The 19,694-nt window shown below is 40.7% G+C and overlaps 1 protein-coding gene across 6 annotated transcripts in view; it reads right to left on the bottom strand.

The window, feature by feature from the left end:
• The window catches only part of PLEKHH2 (pleckstrin homology, MyTH4 and FERM domain containing H2), a 128,796-nt gene that overhangs the window by 69,718 nt on the left and 39,384 nt on the right, over window positions 1–19,694 (bottom strand). For all 6 annotated transcript variants that reach the window (XM_084623538.1, XM_084623533.1, XM_084623534.1 and 3 more), the window contains 4 exons: window positions 5,376–5,438; window positions 3,104–3,253; window positions 2,427–2,510; window positions 1,522–1,603 (listed from right to left, as the gene is read on the bottom strand). In XM_084623538.1, the coding sequence (XP_084479664.1) occupies window positions 1,522–1,603; window positions 2,427–2,510; window positions 3,104–3,253; window positions 5,376–5,438 (379 nt within the window). The remainder of the gene's footprint in view (window positions 1–1,521; window positions 1,604–2,426; window positions 2,511–3,103; window positions 3,254–5,375; window positions 5,439–19,694) is intronic.

Genomic DNA, 19,694 nt, shown 5'->3' with positions numbered 1-19,694 from the left:
GCCAATGGGAGCTGCAGGGGTGATACCTGTGGACATGGGCCGTGCACACTTTGCAGAGCCCTCTGGCCCCTCCGCCTAGGGTTCAGACATGGCGGCCACTTCTGGGAGTAGTGCAGAGCCGACCGAGAGCTGCCTGAGGTAAGCGCCACCTGGCCGGAGTCCGCACCCCAAGCCTCCTGCCCCAGGTCAGAACCCCCTCCCGCACCTAAACAACCTCTCAGATCCTGCACCCCGCATCTCCTCCCGCACCCCAAACCCCAGTCTTGAGCCCACTCCTGCACTTCAAACCCCTTGCCCCAGCCCGGAGCCCCAACCTGCACCCTGAATCCCTTATTTGTGGCCCTACTCTGGAGCCTAGGGGAAGTCCCAAGCCTCTGCACCCCCCCACTGGGCTGGAACCGCAAGCGCTGGCTCACCCCTCTGTGGGGGGAAGCCTTGAGCCTCCATGCCCCCCCACAGGGCTGTGTGGCCCGCAACTGATTTTTTCTGTGGGTCAGTGGCCCCTGATAGAAAAAAGTTTCCCCACCCCCGTCTTAGAGATCTGAGGATGTCAGTAAAATAGTGGATAAAGGAGAACCAGTTAACATAAGTTATTTAGAATTTCTAATGGCCTCTTACAATGTCCTTCACAAAACACTACTAAAGAAGCTAAGTAGTCAGTGGTTGAAAGGCAAAGTATTCTCATGGATCCAAAACTAGTTAAGAGACAGAAAATTACGGGCTGGAATAAACAGTCAGTTTTCATCATGGCAAAAGGTTAACAGTTGGGTGTCTCTAGGTTCCATGCTAGGTTGTGAGTTATCTAATATGTTAATTAAACATCTGGAAAGGGAGTTGAGTAGTAAAATAGCAACATTTGCACATGACAAAGTTACTTAGGTTAGTCAGGTCCAGGGAGGACTGTGAGGAAGTTTGGTGAGACCTAAAGAAGGTAGGTGAACTGGCAACGTGATGGCAAATAAAATACAGTGTTGATAAATGCAAAGTAATGCACAGCGGAGGAAAAAAATTAAATACTCAGACATCTTGCAGGGTTCTTAATTAATTGTATCAACTCAGGAAAGGGACCTGGGTGTCACTGTAGACAACTCAATGTGTGAAGCTGCGGTTTAAAAAAAAAAAAAACTGATCAGAACTCTGATCCTCAGCATGGCATAGACTGGTGGGACAGTTCCACAATGATATCCACCTATCCTTAAATGTTTCAAAGTCTACAAATCATACAATTAAACAAGTCAAAGGGAGGATATGAAAGAATCCAACCCAATCAGATTATTTGAAAACTTATTTAAGAAAATATTGATACATTCAGAAACAAATAACTATAAAGGTCCAAATACTTCTTGCCTTACTCATTCACATATAGTCCCAGCAAAGTCTGAAGTCAAAGGGTCCATGGGACAAATTCCCACTGAAATCAAAGTATTCCATGAGACTACTATGCACAAAGTGAGCAGGATTTACTCCCAAGCATTACTATACAAAACTTAGAGCAAATTTCAAAGGACGTGTGCTATTTACCTTGCAGTTTAGACTGCATTGTTCTCATCTCTTCATTTTGGTTTTGGTTGATCAAGCGAAGGTTCTGATTTTCTACCTCTAACTGAAAGGATATAAATTTAAGCTCCTCCATTAGTGAAACAATTTTTCAAGTCGTTACATTGTGAGGGAAGACACAATTTTCTTGCCATTTCCTTTTGAGCTAAATAAGAGCAGTAGCAGGGCTAATCTTAATTGAGGCCTAATATTATGGATTTGTTTCTTCAGAATAGTATGCGTTTTCTATGATAAACATTCTTCCTACTTTTGTACTTTAAGTATATAGCCATTTAACTAGCTTTATATGTATACAGAAATGTCAATATATAATAATTCACATATTAGGTACTAAAATATTTCACTTTATGCTAGATTGGCTTTTTACTTTTAATTGCAATTCAAAATGCATAAACATGAGGGTAGGAGCAAATGCTGGGTGCCAAAAATGGCAGCCTGTGGCCCCAGAGGGCCTTTTATTACCCCAAGTGAGAGGCAAGGAGAGACAATGGGTCCCCCTTGGGCCTTCCAAACCAAGGAATAGCGAGTTCTATGCAGAGACAGTGCTACCCCAAAGCCACCCAATACCCGCATGCTCTGCTCACATGAGCACTTTGTGCAACTGAAGGGGGAAGAGGGAAGCAAACACCTGTTCCTACGAAGCCCAAGAGTGGCCATCCCCCATGCTAGCCTAATCAAATCCCCTTTTCTCTCATGCCTTCGCTGAGACAGGGAATTTTGAGGGGTTTTTTCCTTTTAAGCCTAATAAATATAGGACCACAGGAAAATGGTAGACATTTTTCACCGAGATCTCTCTCCTTGTATGACACAGAAACTCTGTCCTGTTACATTATGTGTTCGCTGTACTGTAAATATCATAGGAGACATACCTCATGGAGCTTGACTGTCACCCATTCTTTTATTTTAGCTGCTTTTTCTTCTATGATTTTTGCCTCTTGTATTCTGATTTGCTTCTGAAACAGTAAGACAAAATATATTTTCCAATGTGTATATCATACCATCTAAGGAGCATCTTAGGATGCAAATTCTGTAGATTACTTCTAGCTATGTTTCATCTCAGGCTCTTTGCCACTCGCATACAACACTTGGTAAATTCTTTGAACAAACCCTTCATGGGATTTTTCACATAGGATGCTTTCCTACTAGGTAAAGTGAAAATCTCTCTCAAAGGGAGACCTGGAGGAGGAAAAATGTCTCTCCAGAGTACATCCTACTTACCAATCAAATGTTCTTACAAAGGAAATCTCATCTCAATTTTAAAATCTCACTCCTATGACCCACCGCAACAACTGAAAAAAAAAATCTTCCTGTAGACAACTACGTCTCAGCCCCACCTCCTGCAGGAAAGATCAGTTGAGTTTGCTCCTCAGTCCAGACTCGTAATTTAACATGTGATGTATTACCTTTACAGCATCAGGCCATTTATCAATAATCAGATAATGAAAAAGTTTTAAACTTTTCTCACTTATACCATTCTTTACTTTTTTATACGCACAATTAAGAGTCTATGAATAACATGCCTTTTGGTCACCGAATTATTCCTAACCTGTTCTTCAAGTTGTTGCTCCAAGTTTTGTATAATGTCATCTTTCTCCTGTACCAGAGTCTCCAGATCTTGACACCTCTTATACAATCTGGTCTCCGATTCGCTAGTCTGAACATTAGCTGCTTTTAACTTCTCTTCCATAATCTGTACCTGTTCAGCAGGTGAAACACAACACCCTAAGTAAACTTTCATCATTTAATCATAAAAGTCATAATAAAATTTACCATATATTAAAGGCCCAACCCAGTGCTGCAAAATGCTAAAACAGATCAGAGATGAGAGCATTTGGTAGATCTTTAGCCAATAGTACTGCAAGGGCACTGCTAACACTTAGAGGTTTTGTTAACATCATTTCTAACTTCTGCGTCCATAACAAATAAAACTATTAGAGATAGTAAAAGGGGAAGACTATGATGACTATCTTGGGAACGCTTACCTCCCTCATATGATTGTTATTAGGCTTAATAAAGGTCTGTGAAGTCTTTTGAAAGTCTTGCTTAAACACAGCACACATGAAAAGAATTAGTATTATTTTATTAAAATTATGACTTTTATAAAGATCTTGCCCATAGTCAATGAATGCATTCTGATCCAAGTCACCAAGATCCTGAATGAGAAAACACTCAGAACATGCTTAAATCCATTCCAAATCAAGAGAGCACTAACCATGTGCTTAGAGTTACACATAAACTGAGATGCTTTCTTGAACAGAGGCCAGAGACCATATCCAGGATTTTTGTCTAATTTTCAGGGTTATTGCTTAAACGGTTCTTGGATTATATGCTCTTTTAGGCATAGAGACTGTCTTCTTCTGTGTCTGTAAACACCTGGCACAATGTGGCCCCATTTTTGATTGAGGCCTTTGGGTGCTTCTGTGACATAAAAAAATCAATGCTAAATTCACTCAAATATCAAAATGGGAAAGAAATAATTGTGGTATATATAGCCTTTTAAGGCTTGACTAGACCTATCTTTGCTCCACAGAAAACATGCCTGAGTCAGATGTTTAGTGTTTATACTAATTTATAAACAAAGAGAAACAATTTACAAAATCCAACTGCAGAACTTGCTCACTTTCAGCAGACCACTGTGTTCAGCCTTGAAATGCTCTTCCCGCTGCTCATATAAACATAATTCAAATTCTAGCGTGTGAGAGAAGAGCTGAACTTGGGCAACAGACACTTTTCACCAAAGAAAATGAAACCATAAATCCTTTCAGCACTGTTAAAGAGAAAAGACAGCACTCACTATCGATGAATCACTAATATATATGTACAGACAGACTAGCAAAGGCCAGGAAACAGTGATTCATGCTGCTCCCAATTAACAATTCCTGTGTGCTTTTAAACTGATTTTTTTAAACAGTAAAGCAAATTGGGAGATTCATTAGTGGAGTACAACAAATTGAAGCTGAGAACATACAGCTTCTGTGCAAACCAAGGGCTTGGTCTTGCAATGCAATAGAATACCCTCAACTCCCACTAAGTTCAATGGAAGTTGATGGTCTTGGCAAAGCTCACAGGAAGTGGCCTCATCTTGTAGGCTTAGACTCCTACTATTTTGTTTGAGGAGATCTATGTGTGTATTTTAATTACTGCAACAATTAATGCATGCATACCATATGAAGTGATTTTTTTATGCTTTTACACTTTATATTACTAAATGATTTCATTTAATTTTTGATGCACATTCTTATATGGCATTGTTTGGGTATCCATCAGGGACACTGGTTTAGTCACTAAAACATCTTCATTTTGGGACAGCAGAGACAACCTAAATTTCATGTGTGGACTACTTAATCCCATGGACTACCAAAACTTTAAAAGAGGGCTCAACATTGGAGAATTCTCCTATTTTTACTTGAGAATATGGCTTTAATGCACAAATATGTTAATTTTATATTTTTATGGTTTTGCTACTGTCAGGACTCTTTTCTCTCCCTTTTGCTTACATGTTAGTTTTACATTTGCATCACTAGAAAAAGATACAGAAGAAAAATACTGAACAAACAGAGATTCAAGACATGCACTTAATATTTGGTTTGATAGGTTTGACTATACGTTAAGACAGACCCATAACTGGGTGGCAAACCAAGATGTTACAACATCTATTAGGAAACATCTAGAGTGGGACATTTTAAAATATATTATCCTCTCCTTAATACTAGTTAAGGAATATAGCAATATTTCTGAGTCACCTTTGCTAACACTGCTCTAATATGCCCTCCAGCAACAGCTATCAGACATACTGTACTTCTTCAATTTAAATGTACCTGTTGAAAAGCTCTCTCTGCTTGACGATCTGCATCAATAACTTGTCTCTCAAGTTGCTGCATCTGTATATACATATAAAACAGCATGTCATAAAATGTGCACTCCTTTTATAAGCTGCCACCAAAAGCTCCACAATATAAGATAATTTCATATCCTATTTAGAACAAAAAAATCTAATATGACCTAAAAAAATAAAACCAGTAAAAGTTAGGACAAGTTGCATTTGAGACTGGGGAAATAACCAATACATGAGCATGATATCAAAATATTCTTGAGGTTCTGCTAAAGTAGGGAAATTCAGTAAAAATTATCTTTATAATAGACCCTTGTGGCTAACTTCTGTACCATAATGGCTCTTCCCCGCTACCATGTAGTAGAAATGGTTTTGATAGTTACCCTTAGACCCTTAGCTCTTTTCTGTTCTTGAGGCCCAACCCTGCAAAGTGCTGAGCTCTCTTAGGTCCTATTGACATTAATAAGAGTCTAGGATACTTCACACACTACAGAATCAGGTCCCTAGTTCCTAGTAAAGTTGAAAACTCAGTCCTCAGGAAAGACCGTACTGGATGCAACATTCAAACACCATCTGACCGAGAGAGCACAATGGACACCAGAAAAATCTGTGACCTACTGCAAGATAGTAGTCAGGTACTGCAAAGAAAAGTCTACTAATAACTGTGCTGAAATATTATTTTTGCTAGAACCCTTCTATCATTGTTTTCCTGAGATAGGAATTTTTTTTTCTGAGAACCAACTTATAAGAACAGGCTACAGAGTACCTGAGAAGACAAATATTTTTCAGCATGGTTTCAGGAGCTTGCTTCTGCAGAAATATTAAACTATTATTCCACACTGGTTGTCACTAGGACAGATGTGAGCCACAAGTGGACATGGCTTAAAGGTCATGCATTGACCACATGGGTCACTGTTCCTATATTATAGGTTACAGTCAAATATTTATGAGGATAATACCCAACCTCAGAATTATGACTTGAAAAGACTCATATACAAGTGCTAAATATTTGAAGAACGGTTTATTCTTCCTACAGACAATGTCACCGTGTCTTGCTGGTACTCTATTTCTCTCATTTTCCAGATTCTTGGCTTTTTCAGATGTCAATCCATACCACCAGTAACAGATTTGTGTAGTTCCAGTACTTCGTACAGACAAGAATAAACACTTGTCACTTGCTGTCAAACAAAAGGCAGGGAAATGAGAGAAGAGAAAGTTTGTACTAAACTAAGAAAAGCTGTCATTAACCTCTTAATATCTCCGCACTTTAATAATATTTTAAAAAACTTCACACAATCGCATGTAATATGAATCAAGGATTATAAAGTTATGATGGTTGGTACAGTGCAAATAACCATAACTGTGCTCCCACATAAGCTCTTTTGAAGGAACAGGATTATGCACTAAATGTTTAGACAGAGAGGTGAGGAGTTAAATACCAATTTGGAACAAATTGTGTTCCTTTTTGTCTGTGTAATTAAAACCAAAAACAAAACCCTGTTTGTCATTAATCTTGAGTTTTTTATCATTAGGTTTTAAGTTTTATAATTTTGTATCCTAAATTTATTTTTCAGCGTTGTGGTTTTAGAATGTCTATTGAAGTATGAGATTAGTTTACAAAGCTTACTTTAATAGGGCTGTTTAACATTTGCTTTCTTAATAAATTTGTAGTAAGGATTAATTTCAATGTTTGAGTACATTGATAGCTAACGTCATGCACTACACTAACCTTTCAGTGATGACACACATTACATTACATAGTAATGAACATGTAATAAACATCTAACATTCTATTGGCAGTATGATAGAAAAATCTTTTAAGTATTCATAATGTGGCTTTACTGCAGATGAGTGGCAAACTGTCCAGAGTTTTCAAAAACTTGTAAACATAGGTGGAATACCAGTGTCAGTGTTTTGTGAACCACTAATACATATACCATAAGTAGAGGTTCCAATTTGAACTTTAAACTAATTTTTACCAGAAAGAACCAGCCAAAAAGACTGGCACACATACCTACTGATTTATATATGGAAATAAAACCTGGAAGTTTTGCTAGCCAGTTCCAATCACGCATCTCAACTATCCTTCATTACAAGGGAAATACCTCATTAAATGACATCCATGCCACACAAACATGGCATGATTTCACTTTATCCTTTTGTAAATTATTCTTATCACAAATGCAAATTCACGAAAGTGGAAAGTAGGAAATGTTTGTGATCAAACTAATCCCACATCATTTTGAGCTTCCTGTTTTATTATTTTTGTATCCCTGCTTGAGTTTGTGTCCTACATTTGGAAGTTGGCAGGAACATATCACATCAATGTAACAGATCTTCTACGTCCTCTTCCTTCACAGGATAGCTATAGCTGGGGAAGAAGCCACATTTCATAGAATATCAGGGTTGGAAGGGACCCCAGAAGGTCATCTAGTCCAACCCCCTACTCGAAGCAGGACCAATTCCCAGTTAAATCATCCCAGCCAGGGCTTTGTCAAGCCTGACCTTAAAAACCTCTAAGGAAAGAGATTCTACCACCTCCCTAGGTAACGCATTCCAGTGTTTCACCACCCTCTTAGTGAAAAAGTTTTTCCTAATATCCAATCTAAACCTCCCCCACTGCAACTTGAGACCATTACTCCTCGTTCTGTCATCTGCTACCATTGAGAACAGTCTAGAGCCATCCTCTTTGGAACCCCCTTTCAGGTAGTTGAAAGCAGCTATCAAATCCCCCCTCATTCTTCTCTTCTGCAGGCTAAACAATCCCAGCTCCCTCAGCCTCTCCTCATAACTCATGTGTTCCAGACCCCGAATCATTTTTGTTGCCCTTCGCTGGACTCTCTCCAATTTATCCACATCCTTCTTGAAGTGTGGGGCCCAAAACTGGACACAGTACTCCAGATGAGGCCTCACCAATGTCGAATAGAGGGGAACGATCACGTCCCTCGATCTGCTCGCTATGCCCCTACTTATACATCCCAAAATGCCATTGGCCTTCTTGGCAACAAGGGCACACTGCTGACTCATATCCAGCTTCTCGTCCACTGTCACCCCTAGGTCCTTTTCTGCAGAACTGCTGCCTAGCCATTCGGTCCCTAGTCTGTAGCTGTGCATTGGGCTCTTCCGTCCTAAGTGCAGGACCCTGCACTTATCCTTATTGAACCTCATCAGATTTCTTTTGGCCCAATCCTCCAATTTGTCTAGGTCCTTCTGTATCCTATCCCTCCCCTCCAGCGTATCTACCACTCCTCCCAGTTTAGTATCATCCGCAAATTTGCTGAGAGTGCAATCCACACCATCCTCCAGATCATTTATGAAGATATTGAACAAAACCGGCCCCAGGACCGACCCTTGGGGCACTCCACTTGATACCGGCTGCCAACTAGACATGGAGCCATTGATCACTACCCGTTGAGCCCGACAATCTAGCCAGCTTTCTACCCACCTTATAGTGCATTCATCCAGCCCATACTTCCTTAACTTGCTTAACTTTCACAAGTTGAGCTGTCTGATCACTTAGCCAGCCTTTGGCTTACCACCATTCCTGTCTAGGAAGCTGACAGACCAGAACAAACACATTGCATATAGTGTAAGCTGCAAAACCCCTAAGTTATACTGAGCTTTGCAGGTTCAAATTTATTTCTTGAACAAACTCCCACTCAACTTCTCAGAAAATAAAAGGCCTCAAGCCCTGAAAACAAAACACAGCCTCCTTAGCCAATGTCTAATAATAGTACCATTATGTAAACAGCTAGACAATAGAACTGCTCTTCTGCACAGCACTTTACCATGAAATACAGGAATTATTCCCGCACCTCCATGCTGTTTCCAAGCATATGTAACACTATGCAGTGCTGGCTAGAGGACTATAAATACCTAGACAGAAGTTAGTGACATGAATAACGTTACTTGAATAAAAGCTTTAGGTGTTGTTAAACTAAAAATAACAATCTGATGGAAATGACCTGACAAATTTACCGAGAAAAATAACGCTGAAAGTGTTAAGAATGTAATACTGTGATTAATATTTGCTTTTTGTAGAGCTGACTGAAGAAAATATGTTAAGTAGTTTTGCATGAGCTCACAATATAGATAAGTCAGCCAGCTTTCTGGCAGCAACTACACTTTGTTTTTGTAATTTGGAAACTTTCTGAAGGCTCTCAAATGTATGTTTGGCTGCTCCTGTGAAATAATACAACAATATATTCTGTACTTGCTAAATAATATACCACAGTGACCAAACTTTAGTAGTAGTTCTATTATATGGAACTGGCTAATGTTTCAATAGTTAAGGGCCAGATACCTTTTTTTTTTTCCTTCGGGGTTTATTGATTTAGGTTTATTTTAGAGAATCTACCCCAAACTTCAGGCATTCATATAACAATTGCAATAATAGTCATATAATAGGTACAATACAAATGTCAAAATTCAAAGTTCACACAAATAATCTGCTCAAAAACAGAATATCAGATTCCACTTGGAAGCTAAACAGAAGCCAGTGCAGACTCCGGAACAGGAGTATACTGTGCTCTCTGCATGAAGCACCACTTATGGAGACACAATCTGCTCCAATTTAGCTTATGGATGTGTAAGCGGGGGAATAGTCCCACTCTTGTGGGTAACTTTCCTGGCTTCTGCACTACCCTGGTGAAGTGGGCTAGCGAAAGGATCTCAGTCCTCGGTCCCACTTCCTTTACCCAGTGGCCTCCCTGCCCTTGAGGACTCCCCTTCCACTCTCCTGTCTGGCAGAGTCCTCGTAACCCCAACCAGGCTGGGCCCAGGATTCCTGGGGAGCTCGACCCCCAACCCTGCTGTGGTCACCTAGGACAGGGGCTAGGGTGTCCCCACTCCGGGGTACTCTGTCTGCACTGGGCACTTCTGACCCACTGACCATTACATACAAGTTAAAGCAAATGCAAGTTATTTAATCAACAATTAAATTTAAAAAGAATAAGGAAAAATGGGAAAGGTTAAAGGAAACACATCAACCTGCTCTGTGGGAGGGAACATCACAAACAGTGTCTCTGGAATGTCCAGGCAGTTCACAGTCTGCTCCTTGTAAGTCCCAGGCCTTCTTCTCAGGCCCTGGCTGTGCTGCAGGGATGGTGCGGGTTGGACACACGCTCTCAGGCTCTAAGTGGTAAGACCCTTCTTCCCAGTGTCGTCCCCGCCCAGTCGGGGTTACAATCCAAGCCTGGCCTGCAGAGCCTCTTGGCTGAGGCGTCTCCCTGTGCTGGGCCCCCTGCCCAGGGTCCTCCTCCCTCTCCCCAGCTGCTCACCGCACCCAACTCCAGACTGGTCCAGCCCCAGCTGCACCTCTCTGTCTCTGCTGCTCTGCCTCCAGTTCCCTGGGCTGCTTCTTTGGCTCCTCTGCCTCTGGTTGCTACAGCTCTGCTCCCAGGACAGGTCTGCTCTGCAGGCTGCTTCTGTGACTCTGCTCCCAGCACTGACCTGCTTCCTGGGCTGCTTCTCTGGCCCCTGTGGCTCTGGTTGCTGCAGCTCTGCTCCCAGGGCAAGTCTGCTCTCTCTGGGCTGTGCCTCTGGCTTTGGGGCTGCAGCTCTGCTCCCAGGACAGGGTCTGGTCCCTCTGGATCTGGCACAGCTCTGCTCCCCAGCTTAGCTTGGGCCCCTGCTTTCTCCTTAGCTTGGCCCCACTCTGTCTGTCTCAGGCAAATCCCGCTCACACGGAGGATGGGACCTCCCTGGCCTCCTGACTCCCTGATTAGCCTGCCCGCCCTGTCATTCAGGCTGACCTGGAACATTGGCCTCTCCCCATTGTTCCTGGGGACTGTCAGTCTCAGGGTCCTGATTTCCCATAGACCCTTCCCCTTTTAGTACTGGGAGCTAGCCAACCAAAACATCCCCACTGACTGTTAGCAAGGGGGCAACAGTCCCCTTACAGATGGATGGCCTGAAGATGTAGCCCCACACACAGGGCCATCCTTACTCATACACAAATTACGCAGCTGCATGCTGCTCCAGCCCCTGCTCCGCCTCTTCCCCATGCCCCTGGCCCTGCTCCGCCCCCACTCCACCCCTTCCCCTGAGGACTGCAGCAGGGGTCGGGTGCCCTACACTCACCAGACAGCAGTAAGTGGAGCAACCTGGCCCCAGCCCGCTCCGTGCTGCCATCTCCCAGCCGCGCCGCGGGTAAGTGCTGGAAGGCAGTTTCCCTCATTTCCCAAGGCTGGGAGCTGAGGGAGCGGTTTCCTCCCTGTCCCCCCAAACCCTCCCACACCCTCCGGAGGAAGCCTGGGGCCACACACCCCCTGCGGGGGGCTGCGTAGGGCACCAAAATGGCTAGGGACAGCGCTGCCCACACACAAGAACATACAATGTTCTAATCTCAAGGTGACAAAGACATAGATAACTACAGCAATGTCTGCATTCGAAAGTAAAGATTGATGTGTTTCACAGAGGCAGATGGAAGAAAAAAGCATTCTTGGCTACAGCCTCCAGGAACAGCTCCGAGTCTAAGAAGAACTTTATATAGATAAATTGTTTACAAACAGGCACTGGCCCTCAAGCAGGAGTGATGATTTAGGCCTGAGTCTTGCAAGCCTCTTTATGCAGGGTTATCCCTGGACCTATGCAAAGCCCCAGTGCCTTCAATGGGATCACTCCACACAGAACAACTTGTGGGATCAGAACCACAGCCTTCATCAGCTCTTTTGTAGTCTTCCTTAGAACGAAAGAGCATATGCAAACTGGTATTCCAGACCATTCTTGGATTAACAACAGTTTGTAAAATCTCACATACTGTTTATTCAGATCTATCCCTTTATGATAAACCTGGGGGGAAAGGCCAAATGGTATTCACAGGATTCAGCATAAGTATATAGTTAAGCCTAATTTCCTGTCTAGCTTCTGACTGTAAATGCACCAGGGACCAACTTGAACCAAAGCCTCAGTTCAACAAACTCTTTCTGAGGAATTCATATCCATGTATCTTGACAGTTAGTCTGGGCCCTTGTTAGTTAAACTAATCTGAAACACTGTCTCCAAATTTGTTAAAGATCTGGAGATCTCCTAGGATTCTTTAATTTACTTTTATTTTGTATTTTTAAATATGAAAATGTATATATTATGAATGTGAACAGAAGATATCTAACTACTGTACATGTCCACAGACACACAGGAATCAATTGAAGCTTTAAATAATCTATTACCCACTTCTACATGAATGAGTAAAAATCCTCTCTTAATTTTCAGATAATGTATGGCTGCACACTGAATCAATAATCTGAACTATACACAAATGGTTTAATGGAAAAAACCTATGCAAATAAGAGAAAAAATTCAGAATTTTAACATATAGCAGACAATTGCTTAAACTTAGTGAAGAACTTACAACTCTACATCTGACACAAGTCACATCACTCTAGCTAAGCTCTTTTTGTTCAAACAATGCCACATGTGAATAAATATTGAATGCCTTGAGGAAACATAGCTGAAACATAAACAGCAAAAACCATGTGTTGCCCTTGAGGTCTGGTCAGTGCAGCACTAACAATGTGTTTTTGGTTTGGTTTTCCTATTACAACAAAAACTTATGTGCTCAGAGGCATTTTTCAGAGTTCATCTGAAAGTCTCTTGATTGTATACAGAAACACTTCAATGTTCATTCTTGTGCAAGTCAAAGAACGCTTCATCACTTTAAATCTTTCTAGTTACATAAAATCAGACTTACGGTTTAGTTCTGAAAATATATATAACCAAAAAGCCATCTCATTATTAAATTAAAGTATTCCACAAATTCATTCTCGTTTCTGCAGTATATATCATCAGCGGGGGAAAAAAGAAAACATTTTGTATTCTGTGCTTTTTCTAAAAAGCAGTGGCCAGTGCCCATAATTTAATCCTCAGGCATATTTTATAAGCGCCATTAATCATCAGACATATTTTGAATTTAAAGTTATGAGACAGCAGCTAATATGACCGTTCTGTATTGTAGATCAGAGAGGAATTTACTGTCTTAAATAAAATAAAATACTTAAATGGATTTAGGAATAAGTTTTGCAGAACACAAAAACAGAGATGGTTCTAAGGATAAATAAAACAAAAATGTATAGTGTAACTCAAAAAATTAGGGTGAACATAATGGGCTAAATTCTGTTGTTACATCATCCCTATTTAAAGATGATGTTCAAGGAAGAAAGAGTGGAAAGAAGTGGAGCTGACTACTAATATTTAGTGCAAATATCTGGCTTCACTCCACATACTGTTATACCAAGACATGGAAATATAAAATCAGTAAACTATATGAAAATATAAATGATGTGCAGAGTAACTGGAAAATAAGTTATTTTTAATATTAAGGACATCTCCTCAGACTTCTGCTGTAATTTATTGCTGTGAGACTTTGCTCCATTCTGTCTTGCCTCTATAGCCATGATTAGATGAGGAAAACAGGTCAAGTTTTAAAACATGTTAATTAATATGTTTTAAGTAAAATAATTTAAATAAGACTTTGTGCCTATTCTGGATGGGGCAAATCATGTTTAACTATCTTATCTGGTTGTACTTAACCTTGATCACAACTAGTTAACATATTATTAAGCATTCACAGACCTTCTAGTCTGACCTTTGATATAACACAGGTCATAGAATTTCCCAATACTAATTCCCAGAGCATATCATTTAGAATAAACATCCCATTTTGATTTTAAAATTACTAGTGATGGAGAATCCACCACGACCCTTGGTAAGTTGTTCCCATGGTTAATTATTCTCACTGTTAAAAACTTAAACCTTTTATCCCATCTGAATTGGTCTAGCTTCAACTTCCAGTCATTGGATTATGTTATATCTGTCTTTGCTAGACTGAAGAGCCTATTATCAAATATTTGTTCCCCATGAAGTACTTACATACTGTAACCAATACACCTCTTAACCTCTCTTTGTTAAGCTAAATAGACTGAGCTCCTTGAGTCTATCACTGTAAGGCATGTTTTCTACTCCTTTGGTAATTCTCATGGCTCTTCTCTGAACCCTCTCCAATTTATCAATATCATTCTTGAATTGTGGACACCAGAACAGAGTATTCCAGCAGTGGTCACACCAGTGCCAAATAAAGAGGTATTGTATTTGATGTTGATGCATCCTAGGATTGCATTAGCTCTTTTGGCCACAGTGTTTCACTGGGAGCTAATGTTCAGGTCATAGTCCACCATGATCCCCAAATCTTTTTCAGATTTATTGCTTCCCAGGATAGAGTTCCCCATCCTGTAAGTATGGCCTACATTCTTTGCACATAGATGTATACATTTACATTTAGCTATATTAAAATGCATATTATTTGCTTGTGCCCAGTTTACCAAGCAATCCTGATTGCACTATGTCAGTGACCTGTCCTCTTCATTATTTACCACTGCTCCAATTCCTGTGTCATCTGCAAACTTTATCATGGATTATTTTGTTTTTTCCCAACTCATCGACAACATTGTTACATAGTGTAGGGCCAAGAACTGATTCCCTGCAGATCCCCTTAATAATATACCCACTTGATGATTCCCTGCTTACAATTATATTGAGAGCTATCAGTTAGCCATCTTTTAATCCACTTATTGTGTGTCATGTTAATCATATATTGTTCTAGATTTGTAATCAAAATGTTGTGCAATACGAAATCAAACGCCTTACAAAAGTTATATTACATCAGTATTATTACCTTTATCATCCAAACTTGTAATCTCATAAAAAAAATAAGTTAGTTTGACAAGATCCACTTTCCATAAACCCGTGTTGATTGGCATTAATTATATTATATTCCTTTAATTCTTTATTAATTGAGTTCTGCATCAGCCACTCAATTGATTTGCTTGGGATCATTGTCCGACTGACAAGCCTGTAATTCCCCAGGTCATCCAGTTTACCATTTGAAAATGGCACAGCATTAGCTTTCTTCCAGTTTTCTGGGACTTTCCCCAGTGTTCCAAGATGTATTGAACATCACCATTAATGGTCCAACAAGCTCCTCAGCCAGCTCTTTTAAAACTCTTGGATGCAAGTTATCCGGACCAGCTGACTTAAAAATGCTAACTTTAGTAGCTGCTGTTGACCATACTCCTGAGATACTAGCAGAATGGAAAGAGTGTTATCATGTGTGACTACATAATCTGTTTTTCCCCCCAAATACAGAACAAAAATATTTATTGAACACTTCTGCCTTTCCTGCATTATTGAGACTTGTACCATTTCCATCTGGTAATGGACCAATATCATAGATAGAATTTTTTTGTTCCTAATATTCTTAGCCTACACGGAGTATCTTTCAGGGCTGACAGAAGGAATGTATGTAATTGGAGATGCAAGACAAGTTGGGTTCCTGTTGTGAAGTCCTGTAAAAAAAAAAAAAACCACCCTCTTCTGGTGACTTAGCTTAAGACAACACTTAAATGATCCTCAGAAATATCAAACACATTATTTTATAAAGTGGACTACATACATACCATCATATTTTCCAATATGATCTTTACTTCCCTATTTACCAATTTTTCTTCTACATATCACACATTTCCCATAGAGCCATGTAAAATCTCTACAAATTATAGCCAGCATTAAAATATTAACTAACCAATAAAGTAAGCTATATAAACAAATCACAGATGGCATGGTTTTACATCACTCTGTCATCAATAAACATTTCAAAGTAAAATAAACAGTAAGAAAATTTGTAAAGGGGAAGCTAGCACATACATTTATTTGCAGGCACTTTGCTCTTTACCAGATCATTTTTATATAATTGCAGAGATGGACATTAATTAAAAAGGTTTATCTTGCCAATGGAATGTTGCATTTTATTGGTGTGGAAACCCTTTCTTGTCCCATAAAAACTATGGGACAATACTAATATTTATCTATATTCACAAAATGAAATATACTCCTGTAAAGAAACTGAGATCCCAAGTTAAACATTTTAGCACAAAAGCTTTCCCTTGGAATAAATCCAAAACTTTAAAAATAGTTAATGTTCATGCTGTAGAGTTCCTTGCTGAATAATCTCCAATAAAAAAAGCTTAATGCGTTATCCAGATCTTGAAGGATCCTCAGGATAGCCGGATAGACCAAAAAGTGGTGAACTTTCTTCTCCTTCTTCCTGTTGCATAACAAAGTTGAATTCTACTTATCATATCCTAGGTGAAATTCTTGAAAATAAATTTTATGTTCTCGGTTGGCAATACGCCCATGCATAGAGACCCAGTTCCAGGAGACCTATAATTAATTAATCAATCGAAGCTCATATTTAAAAAGAGAGAAAAAAGTAAGTTTCTAGTCATCATGGGTGCAAAGAAAAGCTTGAAAGCAGTGTAACTAATGCATTAGTTACACTGCTTTCAAGCTTGTATATACACAATAGCTCTGAGAAGTCTGAATTGCCCCATGCCTCTTATTTTGGTACTAACTTCAAGATCAACTGCTCTGGGTGGCCCTGCCAATACTGACTCACAGTGAACTCTGTTTTGGCAGGAGGAGAGGGTATAGCCTATTCTACCACAAACTTCCTGTGTGACCTTGCACAAGTCACTTAGTTTCTCTGTGCCTCGGTTCCCCATCTGTAAAATGAGGATAATAGTACTTCCCTCTGTCACAAGGGAGCTGAGATAATAAATACATTAAGGACTGTAAGCAAGTAACTATAATGAAGGCTTTATAAGTACCTAAGATAGCTACATAGGCCCAGCCCACTTACCCAAGCATATACAATGCAGTTCCTGTGGTAACTACTAGAGGCCCTCCTGCTCCCACTCCTGTCTCTCCAGATCAAATTTGCTCAGTTTAAAGGTTAAAAAAAAAAAGCTTTCTAAAGGCCAAACATGCAAATTCAGCTGACCTGAAAATAAAGCTCTTCTCCCCACACCCTTGTCATCACTGGTAACAAAAATTCTGCAGGCTATATTATGCCAGCTGTAACACTAATGCAACACTACTGTCTCCAGATTCTGTCCTCAATTACAGCTGTGCAATCCATAGAACATTCTCATGCATCCTTCTCCTGGAAATAAAGGTAGCTAGCAAACATATCCTGTTTCTGCAAGAATCTAAATTACTGGCTTCAGCTACAAAACCAAGACTGCTATCATGCCTCCATTTACTCCATGAGCATTTCCTGCTTTTACCATTCACCAGTGAGCTTCTCCCTTAACCGCTTCTATATTTTCTCTCATGCTGGCCCTTATGAAATCCCTGATAAAATCCGAAGAGCCACTAACTTATCCTCCTTCAAATCCCTCCTTAGGACTCGTGCCATGAATGCCTGAAAAATTCAGCTGGCTGATTATGGCTAGAAAGGTAACAAGCTTCCCTTTTCATTTCCCACTCCTGTTCTCCCTACCTCTAAACTCAGTTAACAGAAAAACTTACTATGCATGTGTCATGCTGTCTGGAATGGTTCAAGACCGTGAGTACCTACCTCAGGGCAGACTGTCAAAAGTAGGGCAGACACCCCAAATGGATGGTATGTTCCATAATTAGATTTCACCAATCCAGTAACAAATGTGAACTCCTGAAGTGCTATAATAGTCTTACCATGAGTTCAAGACAGTCCCCTTGGGCTCACCAGTCTATCTTGCCACTCGGGGAAGCTGGACTTAGTAACTTACACCAAAAATCACAAAATATTCAGGTTGCTTCCAGTCCCAAGAGACCAGTCACTCACCTCAGATATCAATTTGTACCTTAGATCTCTCACCAGAGACAATGCCATGTTGACAAGACAATCCAATATTATAGCAAATTACTTAAGGATTTATTAACTAGGAAAAAGAAATGACAGTTATATACAGGTTAAAGCATGCAACATACATGCACAAATGAGTTCAGCCTATGGTTTCAAAAGGTGAAAGAGATGTAGTTATCTGTCAGAACGGAATGTCTTCTCAGGGTTTAACCCAGGTTGACCTGGGGATCTCTGCTTTTTTGTTTTTTAGGCCAGCCCTTGTAAGAGTCCAAAGAGCAAAGAGATGAAAAATCTTCATGTCAACTATCTTTATTTCCCCTTCCAGCATTCAAACCAATGGGAAGAGGTCTTCTGCTCATCTTTCTCCATGGGTAAATGGGGCAACCAACAAAGCTTTTGTCCTAAAATGGCCCACTTAATTTTGATAATCCTCCTGGATGGACAGAGGGACACACTCTTCCTATCTGAGTTCACAATTTCAGAGCAGGCATTTTTACAATTATAAGACAAACTTATATTTTACCTTGTAGCATGAAATACAGACATTACAAGTATTATTAATGCATGCAGCAGTTTACAAGCATTTTACAGAGTCTAAACACTAAACACATTCTTACAAGTCTAACACCTGTCTTCAACAACAGCAACATACAGGTGATCTGGTCTGGTTTCCTGTGTGATGAATTTGTCTGTGCGATGCCTACAGACTTGGCAAGACCTGGCACCTGGTTTACCAGTGTCACAGCATGCAACTAACAAAGCTGTGCCATTTTTTCATCACATTCATTTCCTACCCTACCCCATTACATCCTCTGCCCATTATCTGTTTGTCTCCCGATTGTAAATGTTCAGAGTAGGGATTATCTCTTTTCTGTGTTTGTATAGTGCACAGAACAATGGGGGCTTAATCCCAAAAGGGGCCTGTGGCAAATTGCCAGCACTACTATGATGGGTCTCGCATGTTTTCTTCTTCGGGCTGATGGGGGCAGAGGGGAGAGTTCAGTGCACCGTTTCTTGCCCCTCAACTGGGGTATTAACTGCCCCACTAGTGTCCTAGAGGAGGGGAGTGGAGAGGGAGGGACCCGGACCCGCCCTCTAATCGGGGTCCCAGCCCAGGGGCCCTAGGGATAGCAGTAAACCACTAGAACTAGCGGTTCCTTCCCTTGGGCTATTTCCCTCTCCTGCCCTTCAGCTTGTGGGGCTTCCTGCCCTCCCTCTGCACAAACCAGGTGTCCCTTTACCTAGGATCTTGGTCTTCTTAGCCCACCACAGCACTTCTCCAAACTCTCCTCTGATTCCCTCCAAACTGCTCTCTGCTCCAACACCAATCCACTCTGCTTCAACTCCTCCTCTTATCCGATTGAAGCAGGGGGATTTTATCATGTGACTGGCTTCAGGTGCTCTAATTGGCTTCAGGTGCTCTAATTAATTTATAGCAAACTTTTCTTCCCTCTACAGGGAATAAGGCTCCCTTCCAACATTCTTCTGCTGCCCTCTGGCCATGCTGTATCACATATCCCGCCCCCCTGCTCAATACCACTTGGGACGAGAGGCAATGCTTTCGTGACAAGCCATCAGCATTGCTGTGTTGGTTTCTGGCCGTATGCTATACCTGGAAATGGAAGG

The sequence above is a fragment of the Lepidochelys olivacea genome (assembly GCF_965140295.1).
Source record: "Lepidochelys olivacea isolate rLepOli2 genome assembly, chromosome: 3".
NCBI lineage: Eukaryota > Metazoa > Chordata > Testudines > Cheloniidae > Lepidochelys > Lepidochelys olivacea.
This window is presented reverse-complemented; position numbering and strand designations above follow the sequence as displayed.